This window comes from Aphelocoma coerulescens, chromosome 1A, assembly GCF_041296385.1.
Source record: "Aphelocoma coerulescens isolate FSJ_1873_10779 chromosome 1A, UR_Acoe_1.0, whole genome shotgun sequence".
In the NCBI taxonomy this organism is placed as follows: domain Eukaryota; kingdom Metazoa; phylum Chordata; class Aves; order Passeriformes; family Corvidae; genus Aphelocoma; species Aphelocoma coerulescens.
Window position 1 is genome coordinate 60,350,474 of NC_091014.1, and position 27,886 is coordinate 60,378,359.

The following is a 27,886-nucleotide window of genomic DNA, read 5'->3' on the forward strand; positions in this document are numbered from 1 at the left end:
TCAGTCAAGAAAGAACTAAGTGAAAGAATATGATTAATGCCACTGACTGAGTTTTATGGGACCTGTAAGCAAACTTGTCAAACAAACCTGATTTTTGTGCTTTGATGAGACTATACATTTGGTTGACAAAGGTAACTGCATAGTGATAATGTATGTGAAACTGTGTTGGGCATATGAGTCAGCAATACACTGCATTTTGAGTCTAAAAATGACATCAGTACAGCTTGTGTGAACAGCACCAAGAGGAGGCCAAATGATAGAGCCAATGAGAAGTCCAGGAGAAGTTAATGCAGACTAGGGCAATGCTGGCAGCAGTTTAATCCATTAATGTAACAATGTAATCTATTATGTAAATGAACATGAAATCACTTGCTAACAGCAGGGGTTGGCAATGAGTAGCAGGACAGAAGACAGTGATGCAGACAGTCAGGAAAAGTGATCAAGCATGGTCTGACAGCAAGGGGCTAGTTAGGCTTGGAAAGCTGGGAGATGTGAGTGGGAGTAGACAGGGAAGTTTTAGCATAGTGGGTGGTGTTGATGAGTCTGAAACATTCAAGATCTGAGAGGAGATTTAGTGAAATGCGCAGGTTTTGATCCAGAGTGCACAAAGGGTCTGTCTTGGATCCAGAGGCAAGCTCCAGGACACAAGACCTCCTTGATCAGAACCCTCTCTGACTCCCTCTCAAGCTTCTGAAATAGCAGAGAGCCTTTTCTTAGCCAGTACATCTGCAGACACGGATGTGGAGGGGACACTGCTGCCTGCATCCCATTGCCAAGATGTCCTATAGTGCAAATGGGAATTGAGTAGTTGAAAGCCCATGTGGACAGAAAAAGAAAGAGCCTTCAGGTTCTGCTTCCTGGTGCCATTTGCTCGATTAACGTGCTCAGTTCTGCCATAAGGGAAGATTGTGCTGTGTCTGTGAGGAGTAGGATCACTCTCTTTTTGCAAACTGATACCCTTTTCCCTGCCATCAGCCTGGCAGGGGCAGGCAGCAGGAGGAGAGCGGTTGCCTGGGAAATATGCAGCACAACCCAGTGGGAGAAACAGTAGAGTCAAGTGACAGTAAACCTTTCTCAGGTTTACCTGTTTGTTGGGGGGGGTTTCTTGGTTTTTATTTTCTTTTGTTTTGTTTGCTTGCTTTGTTTTGTTGTTATGGAGTTGCTTCTTTTGTATGAGAATAAAGAGCTCTCACACTTGTGTACTGCTGCCTAGGGGAGGAAGCACAGGCTTGTGAGGCAGCTGGCATGCTAAGTCATGTCGTGTCACTGCCAGCCAGGGATGGTTTTTTTCCTCCACATAGTCCCTTCCAGGGTAGTTGAATACAGCACTCAACATGTGAATAGAGAAGCCAGCAGTGCCTGCTTTGCACTGCACTGACCCAACACTTGGGGCCAGCAGCTGATCCAGGGTCTCAAGAATATCTTCTCTTTACAGAAAATATGTTTATTCAGCCAAAGGAAATCAAAAGATGAAACACCAGATGAAACAAAGAGAGAGCATTTGTACATAAGTCTTACCAGAAAACACGTTTGTTTCAACAGTTTCCACAGAGCATAAACACACCTGTTCGAGGTCAAGTGCCAAACTCAACTCTCTCTTAAAGACTGGCATTTTCTGACTCATCTCAACACTGCTGTTCATCCATTCCCTTTGTCTAGCTGTGGTTTTCAGCGGCTCAATGTCTTCTTTATTCTCCTTGGACTCAGGAGAAATTAACACTTGCCTGCCTGAAGGTATGTGGGTAGATATTCCTCGATATACTTCTTTTAACAGCACTGTGATATTTGAAACTGTATTGGTACATTGTTGCTGTTTTCTTCCTATTTGCTTCCCTCTAACATTCTTCTGTACAGCCTGACAGGAAAATAGCCAACAAGAAAACTGAGATATTGTTGACATTCATAAAAATAACATGTCTTCTCCATCCTTCTTTTTCACACACAGATCTTACTACTTCTGTTACAACCACCCCAAACCATTGGCAAGTGATTTCAGCAGAAAAAGATTTCAGGGATTTTAGTATGGGCTACATTTAGGTGCAATGCCTTAAACAAATGGACCAAAATGGCCAAAATGTCCATATTTCCCAGGCCTATAGTGAGCAATGGCACAGCTCTGTCCTGAGGCGTAAGCCGGTGGAAGTCCCAGAAGAGGCACAATGGCTCTGGTGCCAGATCTACTGGACATGTGCTCAGTGTTTCCATGGTGGTGATTGCATGAGAACACCTTCTATATATACATGCATGGTTTGGCCATCCTCAGAATCTTCCTGTTATGGCTCATACACACACAGAATAAAAAACCCCTCAGCAAGCTCCAAAAATGAGTGTCTAGAAGAGGAAGGGCTGAAGCACCTCTCCCTCACTGTAAGCAGCAATTGTTTTATTAATGTGGTCTACCTTGTTTCTCTCTCCCTAGAAGTGTACTCTGAGGAAAGTTTCAGTTTCCACGTATCTGACTTTTCTTTGGTCATCTGATAGTTCAAAGGTTTGCAAGGTAAGTCTGCTTTCCTTTTCGTGGGCTATTGTTAGGCTAGGTATAAAAGCATGGCAGCTACCCTGAGTGGTGAATTATCAAAACGTGCCCAAAGGCACCCCTCTTCCCCATGAGCTTTTTGTGAGTATGTGGCTTTTCTTTCCCTCCCTGCAGTTGCTGTGTTCATCCTCCCTCTTGTGCACACTTAGGAGCAGAATACACTGGTATAATTCCACTGAATTTGAGGGGAATACCTCAAATTACAAATTACATTGGTGAGTCACCCTTCTGTCCTTCACACAGTCACCCTGATCAGAGTTGTATTTAAAGGCATAAAATCAGTGCAACTGTCAGAAGCTATGAACTATCCAGGTGGAACTCATTAGACCTTAGGGGACCATGCAGATCTGTAACTTGCCTGAAGGTACCCAAGTTTAACCTCCTAAGACTCCAAAATTTTATCTCTGGCTATGACTTCATCTAATTTATTCTCTAGTTGATGCAGAGTTTTTGCCTTCTATCTTCCTCCTACACAGTTTCCCATCTTTTGCATCTTCCTTTTTTTTCCCCTCATTATTGCTTTTGCTCTTCAGCTGCATGTTATAATAAAGTATAATGATAAATTTTTTTCCCCAAAGCATTTCTGCATGAGGCTGTAGTGAAGCTAAGGCTGTGGCGAAAGGAAAGATACCACAAATGTATCAAGTGGTAATTTAAATTGTACTGCTGGCTAATTTAAAAAATAATACGTGTGTTAGTCAAACAATAGAGCATTTGATAAGCTATCTGCAGCTGAGAGGATCATTTTCAAAGGGCTGTCCACCTGCAGCACAAAATTCGAGGATAGGAGGTAAACTTCAGGCTGAACTCCCAGCCAAGGATCCTCGCCACCCTTTCCTATTCTTTCTTTGTGGTGGAGGCCAGGATGCAAGAGCTGGGGACTAGGACATTTGACAAGATTATTTTTATTGTAGCAAGAAACAGCAAAATGGAAAGGAGGCATAAGGATAGTGAGGGATGGAGAAGATTGATAATTGTTTCCTTGGCAACTGAAACTGTGGGGCCTCATGCAGGAATCCCTGAGAAAAATCCTAGATGATCATAATGGTCTCTTCTGCCTTCAGACTCTGTTCCAGGCTAAGTTTACACATCACAGTGTGGTGCTGCATAAAGGGATCGAGTTAGTGCTAAATGGAAACCAGAAGCTGTAGGGTTGTAAGAAATCCTTGGGAAGAAGAGAAGCACTATTGTCTCCCTTTCACAAAATGGGGAACGTTTTATAATGCAAAAGATGAAAAGATTGAATAACTTGGCAGAGATTATTAAAAATGTCTTTTCAACACAGAGGACAGCGACATACAAGCCTCTGCTATCTCTCACATCACTGCAATGAGAACATAACCCTCCTCACCTGAGACTGCACTGTCCAAGGAATTAGCAGAAGGGCTAAGGGAGCAGAAAGCAGGTGAAGTGGCTGCTGTTTAGTAAGTGCTGTTTGCCCACCACGTAGTTCAGTTCTACACAGGGCAGCACAAAAGGGTCCCAGTCCTGCAGCGTTTGGCTGCAGCAGCAGTGAATCTTCATTAGTGGATTTAAATGTAAGAACTGGGGCATATATATGAATATTAATGAAAGGAAGATTGACTAACTTCATGCTATTAAAAGATTTCTAGTCTCAGGGAGTAGGTGGAGCCTTTTGAAAGATGTATAATGAAATACAATATGTGATACACAAGAAGCTCTAAGAATGTGGATTTTGATCCCTTCCAATTTTCTGTTTATATAGTGCTTTGGAAGTGGGAAATGGAAAGATGCCCTCATTTGAACATTTTTCTTTTTTTCTCCTTTATGTCCCACATGCAGGTGTTTGTTAATGCAAAATTTCATGGCCATGCATTCTGGGGAGCCACTTGGCAATGGGCAGCTAGTATTGATTTCTGCTCCAAAAATAGGGCATCAAATGCTTGTATATTTATACATGTATGGGTGCATGTATATATATACATAGGCATATATATATGAATGGGTGTTGCAAAGGTATAAAAGACAGAGGAAGGTTACATCAGAATAGTAATTAATTACCTTGCCAGTTCCAGCACGAAGTTTTGTGCCAGCAGTGCTCGTAACAAATAAATGCTGGAAAGCTTTTATACAGGTCCATGCCTGTGAAAGGCATTCCTGAGAAGAGGCTGGTGTATTACTACACATTCACTAGAAACCAGAGATTCAGGGCAGCAGCATTTCCAGACAGTCATGTGAGAATGAAGTGCTGCAGCATCAAGACAGCCAGTCCACTTATGTCTGTCTGTTCAAAATGTTAAATAATTGCCAAGGCCTGCATTGCTATCAGTAACTTCTTAGAGAGGCTTAATGAGAGGAAACCAGCTTTGTGAGTGATTCCCTGTGCAAGTGAGTGGAGATGTTACACATGTCTGTCTGATGCTCTGCAAGGAGCGAGCGATTGTGGCAGCTCTAACAAAGCAGACAGAGAAAATGAAAGGATCCTTAGAGAGCCAATATATATTTTTTTATTCTTTGACATCTGTGATGGGGATGGCTGGCATATAGCACAAAATGAAATTTGTTTTCCCCAAGACATTCTTCTGGGCTAACAGTAATTTCACAAATAAAATAGTATGTAAGTAAAATGCCAGAATGGCCACGTTTGCAGGTTCAGTGACAAGGAACTAGCATAAAGCATGCTAGCCAAAATAAGATGGGAGAGTCTTGCCTTACTATCTGCAGTATTCCTTAAAGATAATTAATAACAGGGTATCTATGTGTGTTTATCAGAGTGTGTGATTATACAAGTAGTATATAAAATGAGAAATGCAAAGTAAAAACAGTGTGTTTGTTCTTTATTGCTCTCCTGTTTAAAAACTTACTGGTGTTTTTTCCCTCCCCTCTTTTTCCAATTATTTTTCACCCTTTAATAACCAAAATATGATGTCTCCAATTCCTCTTCTTTGATGAAGGTCATTTGGAGACCTGAATAACAATGCCAGATGGATGTGTAGCTTTTATAAGGAACAGAAATTTCACTGCCTGGAGAGACAGCTGTTCCTTTAGGGCAAAAACAAGATGGAAGATATTTAAGGCCACAAAAATGAAAAAGGAATTCAATTTTACTATTTTGACTTATGGGTATCCAAAATGTGACATCAAGGTTGAGATTAATTTTGTGTAACATTCTCAGTCTACAAGAAAAGCCCTGGTTACCGAAGCCTTCCTCTATAGACAAAGGAGAGAGCCAGGCAAGGCCAGAGGCTGATGTCTGCCTTACCTCATAATGAAATGAATATTATTTCTTTCCATTCACAACAAAGGAATGGAGTTTAGAGACTGAGTTGCAAAGAAATGTATGTAGGTAACTTCAGTTAAAAAGGATCTATTGCATCTGTCCTGGTTGAATCAAGCAAGGCAAGTTCTCTCCAAAGTGATGTAAAAATGATTTCCTCCTACCCAAAAGGTCTGTAATCAATCAAAAATACAGTAAAAGAGCACAAATGAGGAAATGCAGGATAGGAATTTCAGTGGAACAGGAAGAGAGGGATGTACTGGAACAGAACCAAACCTTCCAAAGCTTCAAGGAAGTACACTCCACAGTATGACGTTATCCGCATTTTTTAAGATGCACATTTTCTTTCCAGAAAGGCAAGTCAGTTGGCTAGGTTAATTCATTACCTTGATTTGGGGAACAGCACATTGTCCCTGACTCTTATAAGGTTCAGCTTCTTTGGTATTTTTCTTTAAGTCCTAGTTCCTGGAGTCATGTGATTTAATAAATCCTGGATTTTACTTGAAAAAAAAACTCACTTCTTTTTTTTTTGAATAGATTGTAGAGTAAAACTTGCAGATACAAACTGTAAAAGCCTCAAATAGGGAAAAGTAAATACTAAACCAAACATGTATGATTCTTTTGCCAGCCTTATGATATCTGAATACTCAGACTTGAACACCAAGTTGGCATTAATGGAGTGTTAACATGATCCACTGCTTGCCTTCCAAAACTGTGTTAGCTGTGTTATGTATGTAAGGAAAAGAAGGATGTAATTCTCTGTATGGCCTTCCTGTTTTCTTCCCCTTCCCCTGTGTATTCATAAAGCCACATTTTGCCCCATATGTGCAGCTCAAGAGACATTTAGAGGTACAATTATGGTGCAAACACAACTGGGTCATTACCACAAAAACACAACAAACCACTCTAGCTAAAGTATATGTATTGCAAGCCTGTGATGTTAAAATCAGATTTCCTTAAAGTGCTTTCGGTTGCAGACAATGAAAACAGCCCGTATGGCAGGAGACCACTGAAAACAACTTCCAAAGAAAGGTTCCAGTTTTACAATAGCAGCATTCCATCTGATGTGCAGACCTTGGTACATAATTCAAAGTGAGACAGCCAAGGGAACTAGTAGGATTAGACTATGGGAATTCAACTGAACAATGTTTTGCATTCAGATAATTGCATGAAATTGGGCTATTAGTGTAAGTTTTGTAAATTGAAACAACATAAAACAAAGTAAAATATTCCCAGTGTATACATTCAACTAGTATGTGAAAAGAGGACCCCACCTGACTTCAGACAAAGCACAGAGAACTTCCATTAACTCTTCAGAGCTATGTCCAAATATTGTTCTCAGTTTCACAGGTTCCTCAAATGGACTTTCAAAGGGAAACTCTTTTTATTGAACAGTAAGTAAATAAACATAATGTAGTAGTGACCTTGTGGTTTTCACTGGCAAGAAAACTACTAATATGTCCTTTATCTGACCTTAATTTAACATTGCATAAAATATTGCTGAAAAGAACTGGAGAAGGAAAGAATTTCGTCTCAAATTGCAGCTGCTTGCTCCAGCAGCTCTCCAAAAAAAACTTTGGCAGCAGCTGCAGCTTGTGCCTTTTTAACTTCTTCCGTGGCACAGGATTATTCTGTCCTGTGGCTTTCCCATAGCTAAGCAGAAAGGTTATCAGAAGTGTCCCAAGTCCTCCTTTGTCTTAACTTCTTGGTCTTTCCTTTTCGCCCTACTTTCTCCCTTGGGACTCAGCCTGTGTTTAGAAGGAGCATTTATAGAGGCCAGTTTTGGAGGCGGCTTTGACAACGCAGCTCCACTCCAGTAAAGTCATCACAGCAGAGAAACACTGGCCCACCACTGACTCAGGCTAATTATTCTAATGCTTTGACCTCAGTCTGGGTAATGCCTGCCACCATGGCATCTGAGAAGGAAGAGTGCAGTTAGTCATGCATTTATCTTTATGGAAGACTTGGATGCTCAGGAGCATGTGCAGCCACACGTCTCACTGCACTGCCGAGGCAAATGCCCATGCCACTAATGTCTCTGTGCACTTCAGAGGCAATTTCACATTTGCCTATGTCTTTTCTCCCATTTTTGAGGGAGTTAAATAATTTTAATGACTTTGGTGATGAACATAGAATATGACAATATCAAATAACCAATTAATGTATCTGTGTCAGTAATTCAATCTTGTTCACAGTGTTTTTCAGCTTAAATCCGTATCAGAGTACAGAAGAAAACACCAGGTCAGCATCCTGTAATGAATGTTAAACATAAAAGACAGTTGAGCTGTGAATAAGAGGTACCTTAGTAACACCAGAGCTTTCAGCTCATTTCTCTGTCTCTGAATTTAGCAGCAGAGTAAGCCTTTCATGGCATCTAATGTTGTTCCCTGGATTCTGCTCTGTGACCAGTCTATATGAGCCTTAAATTCCAAAGGAAGAGGGGTTTGTTGCTGTTCTTGGAGGGTGATTTCCATGCTGGTTTATCCCACTGACAGAAATTTTGCCCGGAGATTCTGACTCAGGTTTGCCTTTTTTGGATTAAATTATTTCTCTTTCAAACATTGTCCTTAACAAACTCTTCTTTTTCTCGACAATTAAGGCTTTTCAAGTGTTTTATGCCTCTCTGTTATGCCTGCCTGTCACAAGTCTCTACAATGGTCTTTTAAAGTTTACTTAGGGCACAGCTGCACTGTGACACACCATGGTGCAAATATCCCTGAGGCAAAGCTGAATGAGCTGGCTCCAAAACTGGGATTTGTACTCTGTCTGTTTAATAGAGAGAGACAAGGACCATCTTTTCTGGCTCACTTTGCTCTGTGTCTGTTGAATTTGATACAAAGGGGTCATGGTTTGCAGGCTGGGCTTGTAAGCTCTACTTTTGGAAAAGAAAAAAAGTAATGAAGGTAACAAGGAGTTGCACATCACCCCGACTGCAGTGTTCAGTGCTGACTGAGGGTGTTCGGTGGGGGACAATGCTGTGGAAGCAAATAATGTGAAACGTGGTTTAGGAATCACAGAATCTGGGTCTCAGGTATAGTGATAGAAGGTAAGTTTCTTTCTGTACAAAGATTTGGATGGTGACATTTCACTGAAAGATGGGAAAGCAACATGGGGAGAAAAGGTCTTTAGGATGACATAAAGGCAGGAAAACTGTAGAAAGATGAATGTGAATGAAAAAAAAGAGTAGAGAACAGAAGTATAGGTATTGTGTGACAGCTATTGAATGGGAGGGAGCCTGGGGTTGTAACTTCTAGAGGGACCAGAAACCATCAACAGTAGGAAACCAAAGTAGATTTGAGGGAAGGGAAGAGGGCTGCTAAAGCATTTCTCTTAGGAAGATCAAGCTAGCAGCATCTGTCAGCAGGTGCAAAAGCTCACTAGAGGCGAAGGTCATGGATGAAATTTTGAAAGTGTTCTCTCCAGCTGTTCCTGCTAAAATCAGGCAAAGCATCCACTGCTTGCCTGATTTAGGTATTCTTACTTTCCAAAAAACACTGGTCATTGACTCTGGCAAAACTTGCTGATCGGTCCTGTTCATTATATAAATTAAGATAGCATTTGATTGATCTCTGGTATAAACTATATCTGGGCCAGACAGGAGGAAGCCTTATCTTTTTATATGAAGTTCAAAACGTTTCTGGAATGGGATGAGAGATGTATCCTGAATTATAAAGTGATAACTAGAAACAGATGTGAGGGAAGATTTTGCAAAGTCTGGGTATTTTTTGGATGTATTTATTGACATTGCATAAAGTGACAGGAAGGCTTCTTGATCCTGTTTTGTGGGAGGAGCTTAATGGATATCTGTGTAAGTGACCTTTTCAGTGAGCACTCTGTTCAAAATATTTGATATTTTATATTAAATATATTTTATAGTAAATTCACTGTACTTGAAAATTACTGTTCTTAAATTCCAAAGCTACAACAGAAAAGGTTTGGCTTGCTCTTTTTTTATGTGTGTGTCATTTTATAACACAGTGAAATAATATAATTGCTGTTATGATCAATGCTGTAGCATTATTGTTATTACAGTATTATTTTAAATAGGGTAAGTTAGGTAAGGAGAGATGGAATTACTTGCAGTTTCTCAGTGAATAAGAATTAAGAATAGTTTGATAGAGCAAAATATATCTGCGGTGCAGTAATTTCTAAATGTGGTGTGTCTATGTGTTACAAAATGCTAGATTATGAACAAAAGAGGATAGTTAAGGGTGAGGTTGGTTGAAGGTATGAAGGAAAAGAGACCAACAGTTCGGAGATCTACACACCTCTTTACTGGAGGAACACTAAGCCCATTATTATAATGCATTTTCTCTGGAAAACTGAAGAGACATGAATTTGAGATAAAAGGTTTTGGCAGGTAATGAAAGTGAGGGAGTCAGAGAAGGCAATCAGAGTTACCATTCTTAGGAGGAATAGTATGAAGCTGTATATCAGAGACGTGTTGCAAACCCAATGCCAGGGCCCCAGGAACATGATTAAATAGACAGCCTGAGGTATTTGCAAGAAGATGATGAGCCTGTCAGAAAACAGAGATGCTCTTGGGCAGTCTCTCTAATGTCTCAATGAAATTCGTAGTGGAAAATGTGGAAGAAAGCCATTTATTAGACACCTCTACTGTTTTTTTTAATGAAAGGGTATTTCTCAGAGTTACCTCTGTATATTTGTGCATTTCCCCAGCTTAGAAGCTCAGGATTGAAAACAGAGCACACATGCATCTCTTGCCTTTTAACATAGGGAGAATCTGGTATTTCTATGGGCATTTCTGGTGCCAGTTCTCAATATCACTTCTTACATTGTTACAACATGAGACTATACAGGAGTGTCTTGTTAAGCTACCAAAATACAAACATTGATATTCTTAGAAAGTTTGGGTTTTTTCCTTTCACTTTTTAACCTAGCAAAAATACTTTCTAGTACGTTCATTGGACTTTATAGTATAAAACTCTTCTGTTTCAAAGTTGGCTTTTTTCTCTCCTTGTGCCAGTGCTGTTGCTGCTGTACTTCCTCAGCTAGTTAAAAGGAGCAGGGCAGAAGAAACCCACAGCACAGGTTTGCATCAAGCAATGTATGAGTGTTCAGAAATAGAACATAAGAGCACAATAAGACTGAGATGTGTTGTTCTCTAAATGGTTTGAGTCTTTTTTATGTCACATACCATGCAACTTTCCATGGCACACAGCTTTGCAGAGAGTGAAAGAAAAACATTAGTTAAAAAAAAAAGCTCTCTCTGCTCCCTTAGAAACAAGTGTAGATAAGAAAATTAGATGTCTGAGAGCATTAGGAATACCCGAAAAAACTGTCTGAAGGTCTTCTCAAAGCCAGGCTAGAACACTACCCTCAAACATTTTTTCAATGTGTACTTCAGTAAATTGGAAACATTCACAAAAACATATTTCTTCACAAATTTCAGCAGCAGCAAAAGAGCAGGAGAAAAAAAACCCTGTTTTTTAACACAAATATTGTTCACAGAAGGAAAATGTATCAGCAGTAGCTCTGGTCACTGAGTCCTAAACTAGAAATAACTGGAAGTCAAATTACTGGGCAGTTGCCTGGATCCACTGGAAATAATGTCAGTGATTTTTGGTTCACTTCAGTGTTTCTGAACCAGGGTTCTGATGTGCAATTTTGAGAATCGTGTTTCTGGATTAGGGTATTACATTTGCCACAAAAATCAAGGTGATTGGGAAGTCCTTCCGGGTTGGAAAGGGACTAATTTCACACCTTTCTCTCCAGCAGAACCTAGGGAACAACAAGAAGTGAGCACTTCCACGAAGAGCCTTCTGAGGACGCTCTTGTTTCTATCACTGCAGTGTGGGTGCACATTTCCACGGCTGAGGATGCAGCTCCTGAATGTCCCTCTGTGTGTATTTACTTCTGAGGTTCCTATCCAAAATGTTGTGGGGCTTTTTTTCCCCCCTTACATCCTTCACAAAACAAACTCTCAGTTTCCAGGTGAAGCCTGTCATCATTAATCTAATCATACTTTGCACAGCCTTTGATTTTTTTGCATCCTCAGCCTTGACCCAGTGATAAATCAGAGCAGCTGTCGCTGTAGTGGAAAGCTCAGTAATGTCAAAAGCTTCCTGGTGTATGTGCAATGGGAAGTCATTCAGCAGTAAGTAAATAACCCTTGCAAGTCACACTTAGAAAAGATTGCTTCTATTCTCCCCTTGAGCAGGATGTCTCATATCTTGCTCCATATCACCATGGATCACAGCAGGATACCAGAGGAAAGAATTTCTCACCTTCCAAGTCAGTTACTTCTTATGATAAATGCATTTGCAAGCTGCAGTGTAAAACTTAGTTAAAATTATAGCTGTTTTCACTTTGTGAGTTCGTGAAGTTCCAGGATTTCTGGTCTGTATTAATGTCCTAACAAAATGGGGTTTATTTGTTCAGATTTCTGTTTTAGTGGAATCTGAAGTGTTCTATAGGTCTTTGGGGATTTAATTTGTTTTGTTTATATTGATATAATTAACTGTCATTCTTGACTTAAGGTACTTGCTAGAAGCATGTAAGGTGTTTTGGGTTTGGTTTTTTTTGCTGTTCCAAAGCAAAAGGAAAAACACAGCCTCCACCAGCATGTCATCTCATCAAGGGATATCTGTATGAAGTTCTTGCTGGTTATTCTGTAGCACCTTTTATCTGTGCACCTGCAATAGGTGAAAAGGAGATGAGAGAGAGGGAGAGAAGGTAGTTGGTCCTAAATTGGTGGGAGTCAGCTACTGCAAAGATACCAAGTTCATATGCATAAATCCTGCCCTGGTTCATCAAGACAAATGGGTGAAGTAAATGTCAGTCAGGCTGACACAAGTGATGCAGTTTTCCAGGAAAAAGCGTGACTAGGACTGCAAAAAACTAAAGAAACTAAACAACAGTACAAAAATCCTAAAGTTAATGTAACTACTAAGAGGAGGAGGACCTAGAACTGCAAATGCATTGCCCCCGAGTATGGCTCCGGTGAAAGAAGAGGCTAAGCAGGACAGAGGATTATATGAGATTAGGGAAATTTTTTCACACCTTCTGGAAAACAGCAGACCAAACCAGAGGATGAACTGTAGCATTACAGGTAACCGCCTCACAGCTCCTCTTTCAACGCTGGTTACTGTTTAACAACGGGACTTTAATTTGGAGGTGTCTGGTGGAACGTGTGAAATTGCAAGGGAATAGGGAATATGTGATCGAATGTGACAGTTCTTAAATTGGCCCAGGAAGCAGGAAAGTAACATAAATACCAGTTTGGTCTCAAAAGACACAGAAACTGGGGAACAAGAACCCAAACACAAGACAAGGAGATTATTTTCGTGAACTGAACTCTGGGAACTGGAGCAGGAAATCGTGTTAGCTGAGACAGTGAATGAGTTAGCAGTTGCAGTGTATTTCATTATGGATGACATCTTAGAAATGTGAGAGAAGTTGTCTCACACTTTAGTCTGGAAAGTTACCTTTGGATCTTGGTGAAACAAATTATCTACAGGCAATCTGAAATGTACTAAAGGTAGCCTTACATCCTCTGTTACTAGAGGCACTGTTAGGACAACAATGAAATGTGGTATCTTTAGGTGAAGACGATAGTCAGGGTCTGAAATGTATTTTGTAATTAAGTATTTCAAGGGTCTTAACTGCCCAGACTCCAAAAGAATCTGAAGGAGAGATGGATTCCTGTTCACTTACTGAGGACTAGCTTATTAACAGAAAAAGCAAACCACATTTTGCAAACAGAAAGAGTATGTGACTGCACACTCCAATGCCAAACATACGTGCACACAACTGCTTACACTGAAGTCATATTGGAATGACGTGGGGGGTTTTAAGCTTTTGGTGGCTATTGTTTAACCTGCACTGCAGATTTGCAGGAGAGGTTGGGAAGGACAAGAGAAAGTGAGAGAGATGGCAGCAATGAAGTACCTGACATGGCACGTATCCACAAATGGTGGGTATGTAATTATAACAAGAGGCTAGAGTGCTCTTTTGAGCTGAGCTGTTTTCAGGGACTGGCAACTAGCAAAGAAAAACATTATGTCCTAATGGGTTCTGGTTTTAGTAAATTAAAAGGAATATCAAAGACATTCTTCCACCTATCAGCAATTTCATGTAGCAGAAGCAATCCTCAGGCCCTGATTTTTTTTATTTGCTCAGATAAAAGGGAAAAAATGTGGTGCTATGCAAGTTTTTCTACATTCAGTTTTCTGTTAGATGTTTCAAAAACTATGGGGTGTGTGTGGTTTTGTCCTACTGTGGTCTTCTTTTTGCAATGTTTAACATCTTTGCATGGGATTTTATAGCTTAGATTTTTACGTTTGATTTAAGATTTATGTTGTAAACACCCATGAAATATTCTGCAAAACAGCTCTCCACCGTACAAATTGAAAGAAAATTATATAGTACTGACTGAGACTTTTAGAATGAAAGTATAGGTCTTGTGCTAGAAGGCCTGAAATACTCATCATCGTTGATTGATTAAAAGGGCATCTGTGGACTTTTTGACCCTGAAGATGCCTAATGTAAAACCAGGTGGGTTTTTTTGAGTTTTCACGCCCTCCCCTTACTCATTGTGTCTATATTGAGCCACATCTTCAGCTGATGTGATTTCAGCTTTCCTTATTTCCATTGCCAAGGACTTACCATGCTTTATTTTCCTTTGCTGTCTGAGTGATATTACAATGTGATGTGCACTGTGTGAGGTACAGGTATAGCTTATTGTTTTACTTCTGTATGTCAGCAAAATGAATCCTTTGCTCCTTCCATCCATCTCTGGGAGTGAGCCATTTCTGTTGCAATGGATGTGCTCTGGATGAACTGATAGCCTGTTTAATTGTGAGTGCAATTGAAAAATACGTGAGCCCAGCTCTAATCTGTGGTGGGATCTTTTCCCAGCTGTCACTGGTGCTCCTTAGTGACGGTGCGCCCTGGGAGCCAAAAGGGCCATCCATGTCCTGGGATGGACCCAGCACAGCATCTCTGGCCAGTCAAGGGAGATGATTGTTCTGCTCTGCGCTGCTGCAGCCTCACCTTGAGTCCTGTGTGCAGTTTTGGGTGCCACAATATAACAAAGGGATTTAAAACTATTAGAAAGCATCCAAAGGAGGGCCATTAATATGGTGAAGGTCCTTGAGGGGAAGCCATACGAGGAGCAGCTGAAGTCACTTGGTAGGTTCAGCCTGGAGGAGACTGAGAGGAGACCTCATAGCACTCTACACCTGTTTCGTGGGAGAAAGCAGAGAAGCAGGCACTGGCTTCTCTCTGATTACCAGTGACAGGAGCCGAGGGAATGGTCTGAAGCTGTGTCAGGGGAGGTTTGAGCAGGATATTAGGAAAAGGTTCTTCCCCCAGAAGGTGGTTATACAGCAGAACAGGCTTCCCAGGGAAGTGGTCACAGCCCCAAGCCTTACAGAGCTAGAGAAGTGTTTGGACAACATTCCCAAGCACATGGTGTGACTTTTGGGGCTGTCCTGTGTAGGGTCCCCCTCCCAGCTCAGTCTATTCTGTGGTTCTATGACTGCTGGACTCACCCTTGCTTCTGAGGAGAGCAGGGCTCAGGAGAAACCCTGTGGTGAAAAGGTCTCCCTTGTCCTTACGTCTGCAATCCCCTGGAGCAACAGTAATGCTGTCACCTAGCTCTGCCCTCAGTGCTGCGCTTTCTACCTTCCCGCTGGGACGTTTGTTACTGTTTCAGCTCTCAAAACCCCGTGCACAGCCTGTGGGAAGAGCCCAGGCACCACTCAGCCTGCCCTAAAAGGGCTGAGGGACGGGACTACCAGCTTCCCGACCTCGCTGTGCCGTGGGGAGAGCGCAGTCAGGAAGCAGCGGATCCTGAGGCCACGCCGCTCGCGGAGCAGATACCGGGAGCCACCGGGGCATCTCCAGACGCCTGGGCGGGGCGGGGCGGGGCGGGGCGGGCGGGAGGTGCCGGGCGGAGCTGCGGCCGCCCCGCCCCTCAGAGCTCCCGCGGGGCGCGCCCCTGGCCCCGCCCCTCCGTTCCCCACCGCCCCGGCGGAGGGGGCGGGCCAGGCGCGCCCCCGCGCAGACGCGGACGCGGCCGGGAGCGCGCAGGTGGCGGGCGGGCCGGCTGTGCGCGCCGCCGCGGGCGGGGCTCCGCCGGGGGCAGCGCGTCGCCGGCGGGCGGGGAGCGAGCGGGTGCCGGGTCCGGGCTGCCGCCACCGCCGCCTTCTCACACGTGAAGGGCTGTAGCCGCCCCGCCGAGGAGCCCCGCTGTCCTGCAGTGCGGGGGCTTCCCCTCCGCCTGCCCTCGGGGCACCGCACCGCACCGCACCGCTCGCCCCCGCACCGCCGCTCCTGGGAGGCGCCGCGGCGCTGACCCCGTGAACGCTCCCCACGGGGTGGGCGTGGGGAAGGGTGGGTGCTGCGGCGGCCTCCCGTCCCCGGGCGTTCCAGCCCCGCCGGCGGTGGATGCACCCGGGAGGAGCCGCCGAGCCCGCCCAGCCCTTCCAGCCCCCCGCGGGGGGGACGCGGGGGCCGCCGCGATGACTTGACGCCGGGCCGGGCCGTGCCGTGCCATGGAGGGGATGACACGCTTCGTGGTGGCCGCGGCGCGGTGGCGGCCGGCGCTGCCCGCCCTGCTGCCGCTGCTGCTCGCCGTGCCGGCGCTGCGGGGCTCGCCCGCCGCAGGTAAGGGAACAAAGGGGGCCCGCGGGGCAGGTGTGCGGGGCCCGGGCCGTGCCGGGAGCGGGGCGGTGCGGGGGGCGGCAGCGCCGGTAACAATGCAGCAGTGCCGGCGGGCGGGGGCCGGGGGCCGGCGCGGCGCGGCCGGGGAGCTCCGCCAGAAAAGGCGCGCATTGTTCGCAGCCAGACCGCGAACGCTCCTGTGCGGGGCCGTGGCAGCTCCGGGGCTGGGACCCGACCCGGGGAAGCCAAGGAGAGAAGCGGTGCGGGGACAAAGGGGACACCCGGCGTTTCGGGCGTGTGGGGTGTCCTGTGCCAGTGGTCGCCCCGAGTTATGGCCTCAGCGCCCGGGGCGTTTGGAGGTGCTCCGTGTCGGGCGGCGGTAGCACCTGCGGGGTGCATGCGGGGTAGCCTGGCTCTCCTTCACCTTTCGAGTGAGGAGGCATCGGAGCCTCTCGAAACGCCCAGTGCGACTTACCAAGCATCGCCGTGGCATGACTTGTGTGTGGAGAGAACGGTTCGGGCTCCAGAGGGTGGTGTATTCAGTAGGTGTTTTGGAAAAGCCATGTGACCCCTTTTTTTCCTCTCCTCTTTTCTCTTGTGGCTCTAGGTATCAAAATTAGTCTGTAGTTAAGCAGATAGTTTAATCACAAAGATGTCTCATTTGGTTCTGGTCCCATAGCACTTCTTCGGTTATCTTGAATACTTTAAAAAAAATTGTAATAACTACCATTTCATGAAAAGATAGTTTTGCTGTGACTAGGTTTTCTTTTTGGTAGATAACAGGTATAAAGTAATACATTTTTATCAACAGCAGTAAGTTGTTGATAAGTGGCAAGAAGTGATAAGAACCCGCAGTAACCTGTTTCATGAAGTGGACCAACTAGTGTTGACTCTTTTGTTCAAACACAAGAATTGTGATTATTGTTGGGTGCTTAAGAACCTTGGTGTTATAAAACATGCTTATCTCTTTATAATAATCCTTTATTCCACTTCAGAAAGTAGTTCGTGTTTTGGAGGTGACTAGTTAGCTTTTCAGGGAAGTTACATTCTCCTCCAGCTCCCTTCGTGGCCTGCAAGAGGTGTTCCATTCCAGGCTACGTGAAAATTGATAGTTCATAGTAAACTTCAGCGATTTTTTTTTTCCTTAAATAGATCAGGCTTTGCATACAAGTAGAAGGCAAAGCAGTAGGTTCATAAATTGGAAATGTGCCTGTGTTTTTTTGCCTTGTAGAATAGCTGGATTTTTTTCTGTATTTTCACAGTAAGTCAGTGAAGGCTTTTGTTTATTTCTCTAATACATAGTAGCTTTTAATTAAACATAGCTGTGAATTTCTGTAAACATTTGTGTGCTTATTGTGCATTCTTGTATAACTTAAAAACAGCAGTAGAAATATTACGTAACTCAGCCAGCGTTTGAGCTGCTGGAATAGAGTACTGAGAGACAACAGATCTTGCCCAAAGCGATGCTTTCCTGCTCAGTCTAGGACAGGAGCCTTTAAGCTGTTTTGATTTGAGAGTCCTCTATGTTTTCAGTTTCCACTGGGCATGTGAATCATGTGCAATGAACTTGAGGATACTAAGAGTAAATTTGCTCTTCAGAGGACGCTTTTTTGTAGGCATCTCAGAAATTGTCCATTGATTGTAGATATTTAAAGTCTGCAGGTTGAAGAGAACAAGACTGTTTTGTTCCTTTTCATTTAGTGAAATGCTTTATTTAAAAGTGTGACAGGAGTCTGATTTCTCTGTCTGGGGCCCATAAGGTTTAGAAAACACAGTCTTTATCGTAATGCTTTCTTTAGTCTTGAAATGTTTTGATGGTGTAATGGGTGCTGTGAATCAGAAGAGCTGTATACTGACCAAATGCAGCAGGTTTGGACAGCATTCACTTAACTGATCAACATATTTACAACTCTTGTAAATCTCTCTAGGGTGCAGTTCATTTGCCATATGTCTTTGGTGCCATATGGTCTTGACCAGTCCAGGGACAGCAAGAGCAAACTGCTACAGCTCTGGGTTACACAGAAGAAGCATACAGTAAGAGTGGAGTGGCCACTTACTTGCAGTTGAAATAGCAAAGTCAATACTTAAGAAAGTTTAGTAGTTAAACAACTTGGGTTTTGGAATGCTTGATCCAGCTCCCACAAAAGTCACATGGTGCTGAATCAGGGCTTCAGCTTCCCCAGTTAAGCAGATGCTGAACTCTTAGTATGTGGTTGGACTGCCAGTGTGCTAAAGGTAGGTCTGCATTTGAGCACCTCAGTGAAGCAGGGCCTTGGCTTGGCTCTTTGAATGTCTTGCTGCTCAGCACAGGCTGTGTTTTTGCTTTTGTTCCATTGCACAATCTGTACAACTCCTGCACTGACAATCAGGAGGATTTATCTTGTCTCACTGTGCTGTTTTCATGAGAGGGAGGAGAACTCTGTGTTGGACTCTGAAAAGACTGCAGTGAGTCTCCTCAGAGACTCAGGGACCAAAGGCAAGTTGTGGAGGTCAAGCAAGGAATCAGATGTAGCTGTCTTATGGGACAGTTGCAGGATATTGTTTATTCAACTTAATTGCATTAGTCTGTTGCAAACACTTGAGTTGGCATCGTGTCTCTTGTGGCCAGTTCATCTTGTCAAGCTTGCTTCCAGTTCATTTTCACAGAAGACTCATATGGTTGGAGGATTCTCTTTATGACTGCTTTCTATGCTGTGCTAGCTTTATTTATGTCAGCCTCGTGTCTACAAGCTACACTTGTAGTCCTGCCAGAGGAAATGTGTTTTTTGTTTGCATGTTCTTTCAAGAAGTAAGAATGCTAAACAAGCTAGTGGACAGTGCAGCTTTTTGTTCAGTGGTGTCTGTTTTGTGAGTGTTTTTTGTGAAGCAAGGTCTTAGACTTTGCAGGCAGGGCTGGGACTTGAAATACAGCATGACTTCAGCAAAGCAGGCTTTAACAGCTTTGACCTACCTTGGGTAATAGATTTCAGGAACTGGGCACATTACAGAGCAGTGACTCTTGCTGTAGCACAGATCTTTTCCAAGAAGTCTTGGGAAGCTGGGGATTGTGGTAAATGGCAGGTTCTGACATCCCTGTTCTTGCTTGTCAGTTCAGAATGTGTGTGTGTGGGGGAGTTGCTTGGGAGAGAAGTGAGGCAGAACAGACTTCTTAATAATACAGTCTCACTTCAGCTGTGGGAGACATGGCTTTCCTTCATTTGAAAGTAAATCTGCTTGTGGCTGATCTCCTAAACTACCAGTGAGTCTCCAGCTTTACCCATTGTGGCAGACAGTATGAATAACACTGGTTGTGTAAGAGTTATTATGGATGGTGTCCTTAAGTACCAGTGTGTGTCTCCAGCCTGGCCAATTGTGGCATACAGCATGATGAATGCTAATTGCGTAAGAGTTATTAAATAAAGTGTGTCCTGGGAACCTGGGTATAAGGAACAAGCTGCAAGGAAATGGTTATCTTTTAAATTTTGTCTTAGAATCACATAGTTTAGTAAAATGGTAGCGTTAATAAACTTAATTATGCAGACTTAATTTCTATTTTGCCTCATGTATATGAATCCCATTCTCATGGAGTCCTTGTAAGTATGGACAGTTTTTTTGCCCTGCAGTTACCTGATATGATGCCTTTCTATCTCTTGAAAAGTCATATATTGCTATGCTTTTCTGTAGTGATTGCTAAACACACATGAGCTCAATAACAACTTTGAGTGACACTCCCTATATATACAGTGTTTTCAGCTGTTGATGTTACTGGGGACAGCTGTTTTGGAAGACTAAGGGAAAACCTTTTATAAGAGCAATGCATTAGTAGTCTGTTTTTCCTAGCACATGAGATTGGGGGGGGAAAGATAAAACTGACCATCAATACTCACATCACTCATTCATTAATGTAATTAATGGCATGTGGAATGCCCAGTAAATATTGGAAAATTGTAAACAGGCCTGATTGTGCTAGATCTTACTAAAGCTGTAAGATGTGTCTAAGAAATATTTCTGTTTTGCGGTGGAGTTGAGAACAAACTTAAATATTTCAACTGAAATTTTGTAAAGTGTGCATTTAGCTATGGGCTGAAGCTTTTTCTTCTTTGCAAAATATCAGTTGAAAGAGTTCAGCAACTTCTGATGTTGAGGCAAGAGGAAAACAATGGCTTCTGCTTTGAGTTCTGCCAGCTTCTTTTCTGAACAACTTTAATACCCATATGCTTTGGAGCATGCAGTTAAACTTTGGTGGATTGTGTCTGCTCTGAAGGGGATGTTTTATCTACTCCTGCTTTGAAAGTGATTTTTCTGCTTCAAAAGCTGGTAATGACTGAATGTAGGTAGACATGGCTACAATAGAGAAGATGACTTTTTTTTGTCAGCTGAACCTTGAAATATGGCCTATTCTCATGGGACCTCACATACCTATCAGTACTGACCCAGGAGTATATGCATCACCTGGGCAAATGTACTCAGCATGCTTCCCATAGCCCAAAATATTATGTGAAAGATTGGACTTTGCTGTGAAAGTCTATCTGAACTGCTCCTGAAGTGGGACTTGATTGAGCTTCAGGATTGAGAACTGGGCACCTGCCTGCCTTGTGTTTAAGGACATGTCTCTGCTTTGTCATGCTTTACTTTCTTTAGGGCATCTTTGGCATCTGCCTTCTGGTGCACTCTTGTGTGGTGGTCTTTGACTGCCTTAGGCCCAAGAGGGCAAACAAGAAAGAAGGCTTTAGAAGGACCCAACATGGGACTTAGGTTTAGTTTGGAGTAAGGGTCTAAGGATCTTTCCAGTCACTCTTCTGCTTGCTGATGAGATGTGTCCAGAAACCTGGAAGCTGTAGGAGTAGGAGGGGAAGAGACACAAATCGCAAGAAGGTTTGTCAGATGAGAGAAAGTGGAACTGGCAGGGCACAAAGACTAGGGGGCAAGACAGTAGGTCAGGGGTGTAAAATAGGTCTGTAGATGAGGGAAAGTGCAATGCAGAATTTAATCCTAGATGAAGCAAGCAATGCAGTCTGGTAGTAGGATAAGCATACTGGGAAACACAGATGGACTCAGTTTAAAAAAGGAAAATAAACATCAAAAAATAGTGTTGAAAGGATGAATCAGAAGTGGGGAAGACAAGGGACTGGGACAAGACTGGAGGAGATGTGACCAAAAGCATCAAGCTTGCAATTTAGGAATGGGAAAATGTGTGCCTGCTGCTCTAGGACACTTCCTTCAGAATCTGGCACAGAATTCAGGGCTTCAGAGTGTTGGTCCTTTTCTCCTCTTAGCCAGAAGCATGATAATCTGCTGCTGCTCCTTGGAATGTTTCATGAATGTGCATGAATCAGACTTGTGACAGAAGTGTTTTTCTAAGTTTGTTTTAAGAACTGGAAAAATTCCTCCACAAAAGTTGTAGCGGCATATGAAAACTGCAGAGGCAAAAATCAGCAAGTTGGAAATATTGACATTAAAATAACCTGTTAACCTGTACAAGTTTAAACTTCTGTACCTGTAAGCTGCTGTACAGCTGTGCTCACATGGTCACAAAGCATGTATCCATATAGATAATATTTATAGCTATAGAGGCACCTGCACATAACTCTGCACATACACACACCTACACGCAGACAGGACCATCATTCTGCTCAGTGACTGATTCTGCTCTGGGGAGAAATGGCAATTGGATAGCAAATGAAGAAGTTATCTGCAGGATTTTGCTCCATCTGTAGCAGGTGTTTGAAGGTGTGACATGAAGGGAGGGACAGGGAAGTTTGAATAAAGGTTTCACTGTTAATGTAATTAAATGCTGTCCTAGACAATGGAGTTGTGTTGCTGTTGCAGAGTTTCAGTGATGCTCAAGTTGCTTAAACCAAGCTTCCCACAGGTGGTCACTAGCTGTGTGTGTTCCTCATTTACTGGATGTCAGACCTCTGGGATCTGTGTTGCAGAAATGCTGAGTGCTTCCAGCTGCCAAAGAAATCAAGGGAAGCTGTTCTTAAATAGATGTTGTGTTTGAAATTCTAAATACTAATTAATGTTTCAAATTAGGCTCTCAGAATTTGACCTTGTTTCTTAGTTTCACCATTTGTAAAACATGATTTCTCAGATGCAGATCGTCATTTGATTTTCAAGATACTAAGGAATGTCCAGATGCAATAACAGTGAGCAAAAAAGTTGATCAGAAAGCCAGACTTTTGTCTTGAGAACAGTAAAGGTCCAGTAGATGATAAACCAGTCTGCAGAACTTGACTCTACAGAAAAGAAGTGTAAGAAATAAATAAACTAGTTGTAAGCAAACAGAAGGTAACAGGTGGTGCTGTAACATGATGTATTTACCGTATTAAGACGTTTTTAGTGCGTTAATTAGCCTTAGAGATGGGAAGATGTACTATGCTGTATCAAAGTGCAGTAGGATTTTGATGTTGTTTTGTTGTTTTTTTTTTAATAGCTCAAATATTGTTTAAAAGAAATCATGGTTACTGATGTTTGCTCAATTTCAGTTTTAGCAGTTTCAGCATACATCCCCTGCCTGTTTGCTCTTCATGTGCAGACTATTTTCAAATCCTTTTAGTCCTTTTCTATTCTCCCCTCTGATTTAGAGAGGCTTCTCTTCTATGAATTAATACCCTGTATAGAATTTTGAATGGGCTTTAGCTGTCTGGTCAAGACAGCATGTCAGGTCATGTGGTTTGAAATAGACAAGAGGTTAAAATTCATCATCAAGTAAGGGGAAGAGGAGGGAGGAATGGTGGGAACATAGTAAATCAGGGGCCTGAAATCCATGCTTTTCAGTAAGGAACATGCATACTAGTGTCATACTGAAGGACTTGAAAATCTGCATAACTGCAGGGTGGGGACTAGACAATGTAATAGTGTTGTATTAAAGACCTGGTGTTTATCAGGGATCGCAGACAGAATGGGATTCAACAGGATCACAGTGGTGGTGGACCTTGTGAACACATTGGTTTTGAACTTGGGCACATCCTGTGTAATAACTTGTTTTCTTCAGTAGCAGAAGAGCTGGAATGGTGTAAAAGTAAAAGGCCTTGTCCTTCAAGGAAGGCTATTGGAGACATTTCAGATTGCAGAATTATTGGGACTGTCTAATCTAGAAAAAAACCCAGACGGACAGGACTTTATTCAAACATAAAAGATTAAACATAAAGAGAAGTGTAATAAATAACTATTTATTTGGGTTTAGGCTGAGAAAAAAAGAAAACTCGGAATTCAAGTGAACAAGACAGGTTTTCTAACTGGTGATCTTTTTAACAGTGGGGATAATGAAATCCTGAGTTACGTGGTTTGGGGCAATAATGTAATGTGTCACTGGAGTTGACAGATGAGCTTGTATAATCTGACAGAAGAAGATTGCAACAGTGATATGAAATACTTTGCAGTTCTGTTTTTGTGAGATACTATGAATAATAAATAAATAATGTAATTTATGTGCAGACTGCAGCATTGGGACTTATATTGTTCATTACTGAGAGCTCTGGTGTACTGATCAAGTGAAGAAACAGTCTGTGGTTTTTATGTTGGTTGGTTTTTAGGCTTAACATTTTTTAAGGTTCCAGAGAACATTTTGCAATCTTATGATAGTGACTTTATCCATGGTAGTAACAGGCAGGATGAACACACTAACTTTGTAAATTGCTCTCCATGCAAGTTCCGTTTGTGAAGCATTTTATGATGCTGCATAGGTTATCACTGAGACAACAGGTACAAGTAAGTGGTGGGGATCTGAGTCTGCACGTCTTTATTCATCAACTGAATTATTACTAGCATGTTTATATCTGACAGGTGGGATAGAGAGAGGCAGTATTGTGCTCAAAACACTTTATTGCTATTTCTATGAAATGTATAGTTGGGGATGCTGGGAACTGTTTCATCTTGGCACAGAATGTAGGATTTGCCCTTGTCCTTAGGAAAGGGAGTGATGGTGCAAGCAAGAGGTCCTAAGTGATGCAAGATAATTGGGAGACTGGGCAAATAAATGTCACCAGATCAAATCTTTCAGTTGCCATGCTGTGTGTGCTGCCGGCTGTGGGTCTGTGTCAAAGGGAGAAGGCAAAGCTTTGGTTCTTCAGTAGCTGAGAGACAATGGGTGTCCCACCTGGTGTCCTGGCTGGAGCAGCAGCTTCTGGGAGAGCAGCAGGAGTGTCCTGGCCAGAGCTGTGAGCTTGCTGGGCTTGTCTGAGGTGTGTGTAGTTCTCAGCTCTGCAAGGAGTGTGTCCTGACGAAGCTTTTCTGGATGGTTAAGGCAGCGTAGAGCTGTCTTTGTGCCTCCTGTCTGAAATTGGTTGGTGTGGCAGGGTGAGAGCAAGGACGGATAGGAACTTTGGTCAGGAGGATACTGACCTAAGGAAAAGAAAGATAACACTGGGACTGGAGCTGTGGTAAGAGTGGGTGAAATTGGAAATGTAGATTAGGGTATTGGTGATGGAAGACTGAGTTGGGAAGTCTTGTGGTAAGAGGAGGGCTGCTTGATGTTGCAGAGTAGGAGGGGTTTTCATGGCTGCCCTGAATTCTTCAGCACTTGCCTTAAAGCTGTGCAGAAGGGCACTTTCTTAATTGGTAGCTGGTCTCAGTTTTAATAGAAAACTCTCAGATGCCTGCTAAGATATATTTGAGAACTGTAAATGCATCTGAAAATAAATGGTCACGTAGTACAGGTAAAGATCTTTTTTCTTAAGTAGTATTGATACAATGTACAGATTTTGTTTTCAGCCTCTTTATTCTTAATTTCACACCCTATTGGACTAAACTCCTTATTGCATCTTTTGATACTAAATAAGAAAATGAAACTGATATGTCTTACAAGAAAGAAGGATCTCTTTTTTTTACTTCCCAGCGACTAGTGTATTGAACTAGTTTGTGGAGAGTCTCTAAGTAAAATTCTTCCCTCATTTAAAGGCAGTTGTTTGATGCTGCAGAGTGGTGGAGGGAGGGTTTATTCTTCTAGTTGGGTGTGAACTTGATTAGATGTTGAGCCTGTCTCACCTTTTCCTGTGGCCTGTAATTCTCTTGTAAATAAATTCCACCTCATGTGTGCAGATAGCAGTGAACACTGCTCAACCACAAAGCCACAACGATACAGTTGAGACAGAGCTCCAAGCATTTGTGTAGCAGACCCCTCTGGGCTAGTATCAGGTTACTTTTGAATGGGAGACAGGCGGTTGTTTGTCAGCTACACTGGATTCTGGTTGGGTAACTTCTCCAGTGGTGTCTGTATTTAAAACTGAAGCTGCTGCTAAATTGGGATTAACTTGTGTGATATATTACGATAGAAATTGCATGTCACAGAACAAAATCCTGATCTAGAGCAGAAGTCTGGTTTGAAGATGTTTTCAATTAAAATCTGTCAGTGACCTTACTTCCTGTGCTTATGGCGAAAGATTAAATAGATTTGGGCTTCCAGCCACTGACATTAAATTTTTAGAAGATGTAATTTGTTCCATTCTGAAAGAACAAAAAAAAAAAAAAAGTTTTCCTTTGTCTTTCCAGAGTGCGTGTGCTTTTTATAGTAACTTGGTTAAAAAAATTATGTAAGTGCTTATCAACTTTGATTACCATCAAAGTTTTCTGAAGAAATATTTTTTCCAATATTAATACAAGCAAGGAAGTTTCAAGAAAATAAGTTGTATTAGTCTGTTTACTTTGTTTGCCTCTGTGAGTAGTTAGTTACTTTGCTGCTTCTACCACAGCCATGTTCTTAAAACTGTAAAATTTGTCAGAAGGATTAGGAAAGCTGAGGAATGTGAAATGAAAGTAAATCCAGTTTCTTTCTTTTTGAATTGACTGGATTCCAAGCAGACAGTGTCACTTGGAGGTATAATCTTCTTAAAATCCTGGGAGTATTAGAAACTTAGAAACAAAACTGAATATAGTTTCTGTAATGATGTATTCTTATGATTCTTTAGTATTTACTGCTGCTAGTTACCACGTGTAAAGTTTTAGCAGAGAAGTCAGGTAGAGATAGTTCTAGAAACCTTAAAGACGTTCTTTCAGATTGTTTTTTTAACTAACACTCAAATGATGGTGTTTTGATGTACTTTTTAATGAGCCAAAGCCATCATTGAAACATGCTATTGATGTGTGAAATTGCACTGACAATTTAGAATGGTTGTATTATTTTAAATTTGGAAATAAAACTCAGCCCTTGAAGAACAGAATGCAGCCTTATGTTGGATCATATATTCAGTAAAAACATCTATGTGACTTAGGTAAGATACTTCAGAAATATTCCCCAGTAGTTTCCTTCATTCCTATAAATAGCATCAACTTTGGAGGCCACATCTAAAACTTGTTCTTTGTAAATATGATGTTAAATAGCCTTATAGGTATTTTCAAAAGCAGAGATAAGTATTTTACATCTTCCAAATGCAGGTACAAGAGTTAATATGCTTTATGAAGCTGAGTATCCTGAATTGAGTGAATAATTATAGCTCCTACTTCCATTTCTCATAATCAGAAATTACATTTCTAATGAATTAGTGGACTTGGGGTCTATGAAAATGTATTTTGAGATTTGATGCTTTTAGTTTTGAGAGAGCTGGAAAAATTGAGAATATTACCAGTAGAATGAAAGTAATGAATTAAATAAAATAGCAGCTATTTGGATTCTTCAGAGTGTTTAAGATCAATTCTTGTGGATGGAATTATTTGCAGGAGGACAGGTGAAAAGCACAGGTGGATGTTAAATATAGTTTGTCATAGACAAGGAAAGCAACCACCCAAAACAGCAGGTGTTTGTCAAACACTCGTTTAGGCTCAGGCATGTAGTACTGGGTTGTCCTCATAATGCATTAACATGTGTGTGTTTTGGTTTGTTTGTTTTGGGGGCTTTTACCCCTCCCTTGAGAGATAAGGAAAAGTATTAAATCAGGTAGTTTATTTTCATGATTGAACAGTGCATAAAGGTTGAAGACTATCTGTGTTAGTTTGGCTGTATGAACTTTCCCAAAGTTTAACTGGAACGAACCACTGTCTCAAATTCTGTTTCTATTGTGCTCACCTTGGGAGCTACATCATACAGTAACCTGATAGCAGTTTACTCTGGTAATTCTACAGTGCCTTCCTTAAGTTTCTTTTACTGCAGTGGGAAGGAGCATGAACACAGTCTGTTAGCAGGAAAGAACAGGGAGCCATGTGAAGTTCATGAGATGAGGAACCCCAATGACTAAAGCTCCCTTTGAACTGTCTCTAAAACCTGCAGTGTATTTATTGTGCTAACTTTAGTATGGTTCATCTTGCTTGGAAACTTTGTCAGGTCATAAGCTCGTTGATGCTTCCTGATTTGCTTCTGTGGTGTAAGAGAAACGGCATTATTGCATCCTTTGTGACTTCTGGGACTGGATTCCTTACTGCTTCAAAACTGTTGAGGCAGGAATATCATCCTGTCTCTTGCAGTCTAAAGAATTTAGAGCCTTTAAATTGGAGCTCCATTGTTTCAAGTTAGGTGGAAAATTTTGAAGTAGAAGTTTTGTTTGAAACCTAAATATTTAAAAAGAACATTT

General features: G+C 42.2%; 1 protein-coding gene across 3 annotated transcripts in view; it reads left to right on the forward strand.

The window, feature by feature from the left end:
• The first annotated feature begins 11,827 nt into the window (after positions 1 to 11,827).
• The window catches only part of KIAA1549 (KIAA1549 ortholog), a 155,007-nt gene continuing 138,948 nt past the window's right edge, over positions 11,828 to 27,886 (forward strand). For 2 of the 3 annotated variants that reach the window (XM_069003050.1, XM_069003052.1), the window contains exon 1: positions 16,215 to 16,406. In XM_069003050.1, the coding sequence (XP_068859151.1) occupies positions 16,295 to 16,406 (112 nt within the window). In that variant the 5' untranslated portion in view covers positions 16,215 to 16,294. Of the gene's footprint in view, positions 11,893 to 16,214; positions 16,407 to 27,886 lie in introns of those variants that run through there. The other variant, XM_069003051.1, reaches the window with a different exon arrangement.